Genomic DNA, 13761 nt, shown 5'->3' with positions numbered 1-13761 from the left:
CTAGTGCTGCCCCTCTTGTTCCTACTAGCATAGCCAATAGTACTACTAAGGAAAGTAAATGAATACATTTGTTTTGAAGTAAATTCCTTTAGGTTTTGTGGTGATTACAGTAATTTAACCACACCTATGTTTGAGATTTAGCCTGGTTTACATTAGACTCCTAAATTCGGAACCAGCACATCCTCCAGGAAAATCATTTAGCACTTCTGCAATGCTGCTCTTGTGATACTACATATTACTAATACTTGCACAGTTTGTAAGTATGCCTCTTTTCCAAAGTATCTGCTGCTTAATGCTGCATATCTTTGGCATTGTCTGTTACTCTCAAGTAAAGTCATTGTGGTCAATGATAATAGGCTTGGAGAAATTATTTCAAAGGCTGCAACCCATCACCTTCCCAAAATTAAACACGGCTTTATTTATTCATTAAGAACATTTGTATCCTGCTCTTGCTCTTCAGCCAAAAAGGGTCCCAGAGTGGCTTGCATGCAGTCGGTTAAAACAAGGCAGTCCCTTCCACAGGCTTACAATCTAAAAAGTCATTTGTTTTTTTATTTGCTTATTTAGATAGTTAATATGCTGCTTAATCATCTCTAAGGGCTGTACAAAGAATGCAATACAATGAAAATAAAACTTGGTTAAAGCTATCAAAGACATGACACAGAAGGAAAGGGGGACACGGAGAGAAGAGAAAAATTATGAATATTTAATCTGGGCAAAACAGTAGATTTGGGCATGACAGAGTAGTTAAAGACACATTTTCCCCCTGATTACAAACCCTCATTTTGTGTTTTTATATATGGGACTCTCAAAACACATGACTAATTTTGAAAATCCTTCCTGGTGTAAAACTAGGGTAGTACCAGATGTTCATTGCATTTAGTTTTCATGGCTAAACTAGTGATTCTGTAGGGTCCAAAATACCAGAATCCTTATAGCTGAAAACATATACCTTTTTCATGCCTCTTCATTAGCCATTGTTCCTCTGATTTGCTGCTAACTTGCTCTTACTCCCCCACTCTCACTCTCAGGCTTAACTGTGGATAGGGATCCTTTGCTGCTTGGTTCCTAGAGAAACAGTAATCGCATAGTGAACTCAGTGGCAATCATTCTACAGGTAGCTCATGGGTGTCCAGAGGCAGGGCCATTGGCATCCAAGGCCAGAGGCTCATTCCCCAGAAACTGCATGGCTCCCCTCATGTGAGTAATGCATGTTCCAGTGGAAAATCCCAAGATACTGCAGTCACTAAAAATGCGAATCTATTTCCCTGTGTCTGGGTTGTTCTGCCTTTTCAAGGCTTCATCATGCTTCTTATCCGTGCAAAACTAAGCTTTCTTTTCCTTTAAATTAATGTATCAGGAAGCTTTCCTGTAAGATACGTTTGCTATTTTCCTGGAAACACTTTGAGAAAGGGGGAGAGGTATTATCCACAAACCTGATTTTTTTTTTCATAGTTGGCTTTCCTCCAAATTATAAACAGCTGAACTGATTTAAATAAAGTTTTGTGTTTTTTTGTTTTTTAAAAAACCCACTTCACATCTGTGCTGGCCAATTTGTGTGCCAAATTTCAGCCCAATGTGATTTGAGACAACTGAGATATTAAACACCCCAACCTAGGAACTAAAATGGAAATACTGACAGACCCTTAACTGTAGTGGTCCCTTCAGGCAGTGTTATTATAATGTACTGGCTATAAGGATCCACATAATTAAAGATTGAGGCAGCAGAAACATAGTTTCAATTATAGACCCTTTGGGCTTCTTTTCCCAAGCACGTACAGGAAATCTACATGGATAACTCCAATTAGTAACAAGTGGCGTTGATGGGAATCCAGACCCCTTCATCTTCGTTCAGGGACATGTTCAGAAGTGATGCTAGGAGGTTCTGTTAGGCCTGGGATAAAAGGTGGGTTGCATGAAATGGGACGCAAACGACTAATGCAGACATAGGCAGTGTGGTATCCTGCAGAGGTTGGTGGACTACAACTCCCATCATCTATGACCATTGGCCTTGCTGACTGGAGCCGATGGGAATTGTATTCCAACAACATCTGGAGTGAGAAGTAAACAAATATCCTTCCCTTCACTTAGAGAACGATCTGGGGTGAAAAAAATCCTTGAAGCTTGAATGTTTCATTCTGGATTGTTTTGTTTTCACACCATACTTTTAAAGGACATGGAATCCTGGGAACTGCAATTTGATTGTAGCCCTGTGAGGGATCAGCTACAGTTGTGCCTGTTAAAGTGGTATGAATGTGCTTTAAATGCATGGGTTTCATGTTTTCTAAGAAATAAGTTGTTTTTGCTGGAATTATGTTTAGAAAAGGAATTGTGAGTTTTATTGGTGAGCATTCAGGGTGAGCTGGGGATCATAAAATTGGTTCATGCTAGTCACCTATGCTTTGTCCTGTTCTAGGAATTGTAGTTGCAGAAACAGCCATTGCAGAAAATTCATCCCCTACCGTTAAAAAAAAAAACCCACTCAGGAACAAGAGATGAATTGGGAATTGAACAATCACATTTTGCAAAATAACAAGAGAGAGATTTGACACAAATAGAGAAAATACAGTCAAATAAAATAATGCTTGGTTGGTCTTTTCTCCATGTTTCACAACTCTCTATGATGGTTTAGGATCAGGTTGGGCATTAAGGAATTGAATGCACCTATGGGAAGCTGGCCTCAGGTACTTGGTCTGCTGACCACACATATACAGAATTTAATTTGGCATTGCAAGCCAGAGAATAACTTTTGGAGGAAATACCACTCAGTTTGTAATACAGTCAGGGGTTATCAATTAGACAAATATGTATTCTGAACGAGGAAATTACAGACTTCAGTGACACTAGTAAACCATTTTTTGGAATTTAGTAGTATCTGAATTGAAGAAGATGAAGAAGCTCCAATCTGTTCATCATCCAGATTATGAAGAACATTACACTGTTTACACAGAAACTAGGAAGTGTTTTTTAAAATATTTTTTTATTGATTTTATATAAAATAACAGCCATTTAACACAGGAAGAAACAGGTTAGATGGGTCATACTGGTTCCAGACAATACATTTCCTGAATTACCTTGCTTTCCAATGTATAATAAATAGCTTCTACTTATCCTGTTAGAGATTTTACATCCTTCCCACTTGGTTAACTTAATCAGTTCTAAAACAATCCAATCTCTAAGTAAGAACTGGATGCACCTTCAGATTCCCCCCCCCCTTTTGAAATTATTTCCAATCTTGTCACAGAAAATACAACAACTTTCCAATAATTTTCATGTCCACATTTCCCCCCACACAATCTATCAAGTAATAAAGTAAGATTACTTTCTTCTAGCTACAGCCTGTGTAATTTTATACCGTTGTGATTTTGGGTGCAAGTTACAGCACTTGTGAGCTCTGTGTTGCTTTTCAGAATGGCTCATGGCCCAAAGATATAAAAGAAGGCACAGAAACATTAACTTAAATCCAAATAAATATCACTTTATTGATTAGGAGCAGAGAAGTTGAATTTAACCTCTCCACTGGCCTTATCTGGCATCTGTTCATTAATCCCAGTCGCTATGGCAGGCTAGTTCATCGCTACACAGTTTAGCTTGAATTTAGTTGTGTCTTGGCATATATTTGATGAAATAACTATGTGTGTAATGTAGTTGTGGTTTCTTCTTTAAATTTTGGTCACACGGATAAGCACTCAGTAGCAAGGAAGAATGTTAATTTTAAAGACTCTTAATCTCATGGTTGTGGGTTTGAGACCTGTGTTGGGCAAAAGATTCCTGCATTGCAGCAGGTTAGATGGATGACTCTTATGGTCCCTACCAAATCTACAATTCCATGATTCTGTTGTTCTATTTACACTTAGGGTCAAGCAAATTCAACCACCATTGAATGGCATGGTGTGCCAGTTGCATAGATAATTTTTCACGCCTTATTTTTGCATAATATACAACACAGTAATTGTAAACAGTCATTCCCGATCAGTAAACTGCCTTCACAAACCATTCCTTCCAAATAATTCCTTCACTTTAAAGTGTTCTATGCATAATCATAACATCATTTATTTTATTGTGGTTTTTTCGTTTTTAGGTTTCCCCAGGGTTTCAGTGGTTTAGATAGGTAATTAACCTTCTATGCATATATAGATACTTAATAGATAAACTAATAATTAATTGATAATGAATCATTTTATGCATATAAATAATAAACATTCTATGCAAATTCCCCAAAAGGCCACCTGCCCCTGTATTGACCTGTAAGATCACGTAGATCACCTGGGTAAATACTACCCAGGCACCACATCCTACAGAGCAGTAACCCCAAAACAGGCATTTTCTGCCCCTTCCCCCTTTTTTATGGAGTGCCCTTCCCCCTTCAGGTGCCTTGCAAAGACTTTTTTATTTGCCCAGGATTCCCATGGCCCGTGAGATGAGATGTTGTTTTATGTGTTTAAATCCCCTGAATTCCTGTTTTATTTGTTTTTCTTATATTTTCTGTTAATAGTTTTTATATTGCAGTTCTATTGGTGTTTAATTTTTTAAGGTTGGTTTTAAAGGATACACACACACACACACACAGAGTGGTACCTGGACTTACAAATTTAATCCATTCCGAATGCACATTCGTAGGTCGAAAAATTCGTAAGTTGAAAAAAGTGATTTTCCCATAGGAATGCATTGGAAACGAAAAATTCAGAAAAATTCGTAAGTCGAGTAAACCACATCTAAAAATTTGTAAGTCGAGTAAACCCCATCTAAAACTGCCAACAGATGTCCTTCGGATGTCGAAAAATTCGTAGGCGAGCGGGCACTTTTTTCATTCGTAAGTCGAAAAATTCGTATGTCGAGTAATTCATAAGTCGAGGTACCACTGTGTGTGTGTGTGTGTGTGTGTGTGTGTGTGTGTATAAAATCACTTTCTATATTGTACACTATTTAGAGCCGAGCCGAGGAACCTCTGGTCCTCCAAACATGTTTGCACTGCAGTACCCACCCAGCATGGCCAATGGCCAAGGATGACTGGAGTTGTTGTCCATTGGCAACTGGAGGAGCAAAGTTTTCCCGGACACGACTTAAATATTTTTCTATATTAACTGGTTTATAAATGCACATGTTTATAAACGCATAGTACATTATGAAATAATTGGTCCTATTGTACTGAGACATAGGTGAGACAATGAGGTGTAATTATGATTATGATTTAGTGGTATTTGGTTGGAGGGGTGGGACCAGGAGATCATTCCCTTAGCATTCTTGATTTTATTACCTTGACTTAAAGCAAGACAACCTGCTGCACTAATGAAATTGTGTTCTTGGTTTAAAAGGGCAATTGTTAGGCTGACTTTGGTGCTCACCGAAAAACATTTCCCCACTCTTGTTAAATTATTGCTCTCATTTTAGATTTTTATGGCCGTGTAGGTTACCTGCCCCTCGTTTCTCTGTGTTTCATTCATTTTCCTCGTATTGGTGATTAATGGGGGATGTCGAACGTTAGAGTGAGCAGGCATCAGCGAATGCAAGATCATAATTAGTTTAGCTGACGAGGGCCTCTGATAGCGCTTGCATCTGGTTGGAAAAATTACCCTATAGGGAACTGGCTGATCACCAGGTCTTTTTAGTGATACATTGTGAAACACCCGATGAATCAAATGCCCTTTCGATGCCAAGAAAGTGTTCCATACTCCAAGCCAAAATTATGTCTGCAAAAAGCTTTCCATTTGAAATGTATCAGAGTACAATTATAACCATTGTATTTTCTTGGCACAGATAGCCCCCCTTCCCTACAGCGTGGCGTAAAGTTAAATAAATTACTTAAATTTGATGAAACCTTGAAATTTTGATTTACAGGACTTGTAATTTTTTAATTTAGAACAAAATCAGTTTAATCTTTTAGTGAAACTGTTTTCCCTCCACACTTGTGCAGGGCAGAGAACATTTAATAAAAGTTTGTAAAAAAGAAAGAAAGAAACCAATGTTGAAATGTTTTTTATTTATTTTTTGCACCGGTGGGGGGGGGGGCAGAACAAGACAGCCATGTCATTGTTGTTAGCAGTTGTGCCCACAAACACAGCCTGGTGTTTTTTTTTCCGTTTTTTTCTTGTGGTGTTCTTATTGAAATGAAAAGTTTAATGATATCATTATGTCACAGAAGGAATTTTACAAGCTTCTCTGGTCAGCGGTGCCCATTGCTGAACAAGATGGAATATTAGTAAATGTTGAATGGGCTATTAGTACAGCTGTAGAGCTCAGTCAGCAGTCCAGTTAATGTTCATTTTGCATTTGGAAAAGTTTTGCCTTTACTAAATTAAAACAAATGTAAAAATCTCTCCACTGATAAGGCGGTGTTGCCTAGTTTCATACGAAGTTCAGAAGTGGTATTAGCAATGCCATATTTTTCACCGGTGAAATTATGCCGTGCTTTCAGTCAGCTGTGGGAAATAGAAAGCAGCATAAGTGGATTTTAGTTTTATGTTTACCTATGTGGGAATTACGTTCAGTATTGTGTATATTGTTAATGATGTATAGGCTCTTTTACAAGAACTGGAATGAGACAAACGAACTGGAATCTCTCTCTCTCTCTCTCTCTCTCTCTCTCTCTCTCTTACACACACACTATTTGTAGTTAATATTTATAATTAAAACAGTGAAATCCTTGCAAAAAGCAGCTAGCAATATCAGCAGAGATCATTTTGTGTCAAAATAGAATATTGAAATTTGGAGTTCAGAATCCAGTCATTAGAAGGGCACAAACACTAAAGTTCAAAAAGTTAAAGCTGTTACCGTGGTTTTGGGGGGAGGGAAGTGGTGGCATTTTGCACACCTCATCCATCACTGTACGGTTAATTGTAATGAAAATCAGCGGTCCCTATTAAGTGCAATTGAACCTGACCTCATTATGGGCAGTGTGGTTTTATGCTATCAATTGTTGCCAGCCTAGAGACAAAACTCCTGTGTTGATTTGTCCTAACTCCACAGATCACGTGACTAACCTTTGACCTTGTGTCCCCCCCCCTTTCCCGTTTCAGAGACGTAGAGGCTCAGGAGTTTTCTGTGCCAATTGCCTGACCACAAAGACCTCTCTCTGGCGAAAGAATGCAAATGGAGGATATGTATGCAACGCGTGTGGTCTCTACCAGAAGCTTCACTCGGTAGGAAGAACTTACTTGTTTTATGCAGGAAAGGTTTTAGGCAGCTAGGCTGAAGTAGGGCAGCTGCGGTTAATTTCCTAACTGCATTCTCCCCCCCTTTTTCTTCTTCCCAACGTGGCCACTCTGGGATCAGATGTGATTCATTATGGAACATGCTGATACACCACCGAGAGGCGTCTATGCTGGAGATTACCAATGAGGCATTAATTATTTTGATACAAAATAAAGAATAAAAGTGGGGATGTTTCCTCCTCCCACCCAAGAAGTTCACAGAAATATGTTGCAACAGAACTTGTCAAGATCCCCTCATATTGATCACAAAGGGGAAAGCTTGTAGTTCAGTGGCAGAGCTGATGTTTTGAAGGAAGAAGGCCTCAGTTTCAGTCCCTGGTATCTCCAGGTAGGGTGGGAAGATACCCCTGTCGGAAAGAAGCTGCCAGTCATTGTAGACATCATTGCGCTGAATGGCCCAATGGTCTGATGGATAGAAAGCAGAAATATGCCCCTTGTTAACATCTAGCTCCAGCCTAATAACTCAGCTTCAGGCAATATTTTCATTCCCAACAACATATGATCAAGGGACTTAGCTTGATTCCAATGAACATAGCTTGGTTTATGCCAAACTGCTGCACCTTTCCCTTTTTCTTTGTTGATGCACTGCAGGACTTCCTGGCTTAACTAACCCTAGTTTCCAATTGCATCTGAATTGGTAAACCATAGTTACCGGAAATTTAACAAGCCAGGATCTTAAGCCAAATTAGAAATGTGGTTTAAGACCTTGGCTTGTTCCAATTCTGGTAACACATTTTGAACCACTTTGAGGTTTTCTTCTTACCAGCAAGCAGCATATAAATGTTACAAAAATAAAGAAAAATAGACATAAGAGAAAGCTATGATTAAACAACCCATTGAACTGTGCTGTGCCTAGAAGGGAACAAGGCTCATGCATATATTTGCCAGTGTATGTACATCCAAAGTAGGCCACTGAATATTGACCATACCAGATATTAGCCATATTCCAATGGCCCATATAAGAGCATTCCTTTGATAAATAAATAAAATTATTGGGTGGCATTCACCTAACCAGCCCCACCAGTGGAAGTGCTGTGTAAGGACTTCTGCTTGCACAATAGGACTTCCCCCCACATCCCCCTATATCTGCTGAAATTGGCTTATTGGGGAGAACCCCAGAACAGCACAGGGGATGGGGGGGGGGCAAGCAGGTTATTCCACCTGGCAAGCTGCAGTGCTTTCACAGGCAGGACAATTAGAAGAATGCAATTTTGACTTCCCCCCAGTTATATGAGAGTTCATGCAATTTTATGAAAGTTTTAATCCTGACTTTTAGTGTGAAATAGTTTGTTGTAGTTTATTTAACAACATACATCACACAGACGGCAAATTCAATCTAAATATAATTTCATCTGGCACCTTTTTATTCTATTTAATTTTTGATCCACTGTTTATGTGTTGTCTTGGAATATTGCTGTACTGCCTCTTTTGCATCTTTTGACTCCCCCCCCTTTCTTAGAAGTGATGTAAGACATTGTTATTTTTGTGAGATTGTGTGTGTGCGCGCACGCGCATGTGTGTAATGTGTACACACACATACACACACACACACAGAGAGAGAGAGAGAGAGAGAGAGTAAATACATTATAGCTACAATTTTAGATATTTTACATTAAAAAGGTATCATAAAACATGCAAAGTAATCCTAATAAATGTATGCTGGCAACATTGCTAATTGGTTATAAGTTGTAAAACCTTTATTTCATTAGCACAGAACTAAGATAACACCATCTTTGTAGCAGCATTGGAGCATCGTAGTGAGATGTTATTTGATGTACACTGACATTAATGAGTTCAATTTAACTGCCCAATCAAAGCCCATAGATTTAATTAACCCTGCTAGGCTGTGACAAACAGAAACACACTGAAATAAATGTAGATATTTAGAGGGTTGGTTTCCCCCCTCCCATTTTTACAAAGCTATATAAACAGAGGAAGTTTCGGACTCCTCAGTAACACAGTTTGAACTGGAAGTAAATTAGTACAGTGGTAACTCTGGTTAAGAACTTAATTCGTTCTAGAGGTCCATTCTTAACCTGAAACTGTTCTTAACCTGAAGCACCACTTTAGCTAATGGGGCCTCCCACTGCTGCTGCGCCGCCAGAGCACAATTTCTGTTCTTATCCTGAAGCAAAGTTCTTAACCTGAAGCGTTATTTCTGGGTTAGCGGAGTTTGTAACCTGAAGCGTATGTAACCCGGGGTACCACTATATATAGACTGTAGCAAATATGGATAGAGCTCACTTTCAGAAATAGCTTGCAAATTAATTCACACCCTAATATTGCTATATTATCTACCCCACCCCCACCCCATTATAACAACTGCCTCTTTATGTAGTGAAAAGTACCGGTATATGGGCATGGGCTTCTCATTGCCCCAGTGTTCAAAGTGATGGTCAGCTTTTGCTACCAAATTGCCTCTCTACTGTGTCTCATAGAACACAATAGAAGCCCTTTAGAACTGAACTAGCATTAAAAATAAAAGCTGCAGTTGACAGAAATTAAGATCAGTGGTGTATCTGGCATGTTCTCCCACAGTGGATTCATTCCCCTCGTCCAATCCATCTCCATAATACACACAGTCCTAAGTTCCATTTCTCGGTGGTACTAGAAAGCATAGGAACCAGTGGGTAATTGAGTATGTCTGTATGAATGTATGTTTGTAGGTTTGTATCTTCTCTTTCTTCCATGACGTAACTGAATATATGATATATATAGGTTTACCAGGCAGTTTCCCATCCTGGCACCACATATGTGTGTTTTACAGTAAACAGGAGTGATGAGCAAGCCAAGGGAGAATCCATCCTCGCCATTCTGGCATGTGTTACACTAGCGTATAGCAAAGATTACAAGTTTAATAAGGCAGAAATATTCATGCAGAGCTGTTATTTAATGTAACAATATGTAAAGCATTTTTAAACTATCCCGGTATAAAGAGAATTGAGTGTTCAACTTACTTGCCTGAACTTTGGGATATTATATCATATTATTTCCTGCCCCACAGTTCCTCTGTGCTTATTGAGGAGCTGCACTTCATAGAATAGAATCATAGAGTTGGAAATTCAACCACTACTGTTCTTATGAACTAAAAGTTTTCACTTCTTATTAAACACCTAAATCATAGTGAGTATTTACTCAAAATTAGATTTTTAATAGAATAAAGCTTGAGAGGCAATCACCGACACAACTTGTTTGCCTTCGAAAAAGAGGCTAGAAAGTTGTGGGGTGAAGGAGCCAGGTCAACTGAGCAGACACCTCTGTAAAGGTGCTGGTAAGGAAGTTGGCTTGTTCTGCATGCTGTCTAGTCTAATGTTGGTTTAAAAATGCTGATATGCATAATTCATGAGTCACAATCATAGTCACTTAAAACATTGATTTTCAACAAGGGGTCATGATATCCAAGTAACTTAAGGTGGGAAGAGAAAATAGGGAGGGAGGCAGAGGAAATTATCCTGGTCCAATAAACCATGGTTTTTCAGTCCAGCAACAAGCTGTGCACCTCCTTCCCTTCCTCTCTGTCTCACGTGTTTGGCTTCAACAAATCTGTCTTGGTTTCTTACCAACTGGGATATCAAACCAAGATCAGATTTAAGATCTTGTACTTTAGAATATCCTCAGTCAATATGGTCATTATTAGGAATTTTGTGCACTCAGGGGACTCTGGAAAGTAACATAAAAAGTTGTTAGGGTGGGGAGATTTGATACTGGCTAAAGCACTTTGATACCAGCTAAACCATTTATGTAGGGTAAAGGATGAATATTTAAAGGGGATATAAAAAAGGCTGACCACGGAACTCCGAAACCAGAGGGAAAACGGTGTATGAGAACTGGAAGAAACATTTCAGTATTTGATAAGATGTGATTTATTAATATTTGAAATTGGAATCAGAAGAGATATAGGCTACAGTATAAGAAGTTAAGTTAAGGGAGGATATAAGAAGTTGAGTTGTGTAATGTAATGTTTAGTTTGATAAGAATAAGATTTGAGATATGTTGATCATGATTGTAAGATTAAGATTAGGTGTGAGAAAGAAGATTCTACAAGGTTACAAAGTTACTAAAGAAGATTAGAAATGAACGCAGAAGAGAGGACGTGAGGAAGTCCCAAACTAAGGATTATAAAAAGGATAAGGATGGATAAATACGTGTTTTGTTTGTGTGTATCTTGTTTTGTAGTTTTTGTAGTGTTTGTATTTTGTGTATGTTCATTATTAAAATCCAATAAATTCTTATTAAAAAAAAAGATACCAGCTAAACCATTTAAAGGGGGCGTTGACACATTTTTAATTATATAAAATTAAGGAGTCAGTTTCCAGTGCTTGCTTTGACCTTCTCTCTTCCTGATTTGAGGAAGCCATTTCTTTAAACTGTTTCCCTGCAAATGGCTTGATGTGGTTCAGCAGCTATAACTGGGGATTTGCACAAGCAGTTCTGCAAAGCTTTGCTTAGCAATGCTCTTTTATTTATGATGTTATTGTGTTTTATATGCAGACTCCCAGGCCTTTAAACATCATTAAGCAGAACAACGGTGAGCAGATCATTAGGAGACGAACGAGAAAGCGCCTTAACCCGGAGGCACTGCAGGCTGAGCAGCTAAACAAACAGCAGAGAGGGAACAGTGAGGAACAAGTCAACGGCAGCCCGTTAGATAGGAGGTCAGAGGATCATATAACAGAAGGTCACCAGAGAGAAATCCAGCTTCCCAGCCTGAGTAAATATGAAGCCCAGGGCTCATTGACTAAAAGCCATTCTGCTCCGCAGTCAATATTGGTCAGCCAAACTCTGGATATTCACAAAAGGATGCAACCTTTGCACATTCAGATAAAAAGTCCTCAGGAAAGTACCGGAGACCCAGGCAATAGTTCCTCTATATCAGAAGGAAAAGGAAGCTCAGAGAGAGGCAGTCCAATAGAGAAATACATGAGACCTGCTAAGCATCCGAACTATTCTCCACCCGGAAGCCCCATTGAAAAGTACCAGTACCCACTCTTTGGGCTTCCATTTGTACACAATGACTTTCAAAGTGAAGCTGATTGGCTGAGATTCTGGAGTAAATATAAGCTGTCCGTTCCCGGGAATCCACACTACTTGAGTCATGTGCCTGGCCTACCAAATCCTTGCCAAAACTATGTGCCTTATCCCACCTTTAATCTGCCTCCTCATTTTTCAGCTGTCGGATCTGATAATGACATTCCTCTAGATTTGGCGATAAAACATTCCAGACCTGGGCCAACTGCAAATGGTGCCTCCAAGGAGAAAGCTAAGGCACCGCCAAATGTAAAAAATGAAGGTCCCTTGAATGTAGTCAAAACGGAGAAAGTTGACCGAAGTACTCAAGATGAGCTGTCAACCAAGTGTGTGCACTGTGGCATTGTCTTTCTGGATGAAGTGATGTATGCCTTGCATATGAGTTGCCATGGTGACAGTGGACCTTTTCAGTGCAGCATATGCCAATATTTTTGCACGGACAAGTATGACTTCACAACTCACATCCAGAGGGGCCTACACAGGAACAATGCACAAGCTGAAACGAATGGCAAATCTAAAGAGTAAAGATAAATAAAATAAAATAAACCTTAGCACTTAGCACAATTAAACAGAAATAGGTTTCCTTGATGGGAATTCAATAGCTTGTAATGTCTTATTAAGCACTTCATATAGCAAGCATGCCTTATCCAGTATACAATCCTTCGTTCTTTTCTCTTCCCTCCTTTTCCTTCCTCTAGACAAAAAAAAAAGTTACCAAGAAGGAAAAGCAAAATGGATGGCAGCTGGAATTGGGGGTTAAGGGATATTTACTTGGGACCCGTCCACCAAAACTATACAGAAGACACTATATCAGGGCAAGTCTCTTCAGGGGGGGGGGGGGACCCTAATCAGACAACTAATGCTTTTCGTTCTTGTAGCTGGCTAGAATGCAAAGATGTATAATGCAGGTGTACAGTAACATATGCACACTGTATAGCAAAATGGACTTGTTAAATAAACTGATGTCCAGAAATCTAGTAGTATTTTTTTTTCTCCTCATTTGGGTTCACTTTGGCCTTATTAGAGCATCCGACAGCATCCACCATTTCTGCAATCTGGAGGTAGTAGTTTTCTCCAGACGTCACTCATTCTAAACCAGCCGGTAGCTACTATTTTGATGGCTATTGCCTTGCAGTCTACAACAGTACTCCCTAATCTATCAAGGTCTAGTGCAATAGTATATCAAATAGGTACCTGCAGACCCAGGAACAATCATCAGGAGCATTCAAAATCACGAAAGCCTCAGTGTAATGCTCCTTTCCCTTGCAATCTGAAAACTTGTTTTAAATAAATAAATAAAAAGAATCTCAGGAAAGGTTAAAGTTAAATGACGCTGGTATCAGGAAAAAGAAAAAGAAAACCTATATATTTGTAGTCCAGACCTTCTTCTTTCCAGTCTGAAAGATGCGAGAAGGCCCTTTGAAATAGATATTGTGCTGGTGTTCATTAATTTCCAGCCCAGTACAGGCCCCAGGGTTGCAAACTACATCTCAGGGGTTTCTGAGTAACGTGCTTTGGCCAA

General features: G+C 39.2%; 1 protein-coding gene across 5 annotated transcripts in view; it reads left to right on the top strand.

Annotated features, from left to right (window-relative positions):
- Positions 1-13212, top strand: part of TRPS1 (transcriptional repressor GATA binding 1) — a 239207-nt gene extending 225995 nt beyond the window's left edge. For all 5 annotated transcript variants that reach the window (XM_033155773.1, XM_033155772.1, XM_033155774.1 and 2 more), the window contains 2 exons: positions 7017-7139; positions 11703-13212. In XM_033155773.1, the coding sequence (XP_033011664.1) occupies positions 7017-7139; positions 11703-12764 (1185 nt within the window). In that variant the 3' untranslated portion in view covers positions 12765-13212. The remainder of the gene's footprint in view (positions 1-7016; positions 7140-11702) is intronic.
- The last annotated feature ends 549 nt before the right edge of the window (positions 13213-13761 follow it).

This window comes from Lacerta agilis, chromosome 7 (assembly GCF_009819535.1).
Source record: "Lacerta agilis isolate rLacAgi1 chromosome 7, rLacAgi1.pri, whole genome shotgun sequence".
Taxonomy (NCBI): Eukaryota; Metazoa; Chordata; class Lepidosauria; order Squamata; family Lacertidae; genus Lacerta; species Lacerta agilis.
The sequence above is the reverse complement of the archived record's forward strand: the minus strand, read 5'-3'. Positions and strand labels throughout refer to the sequence as shown.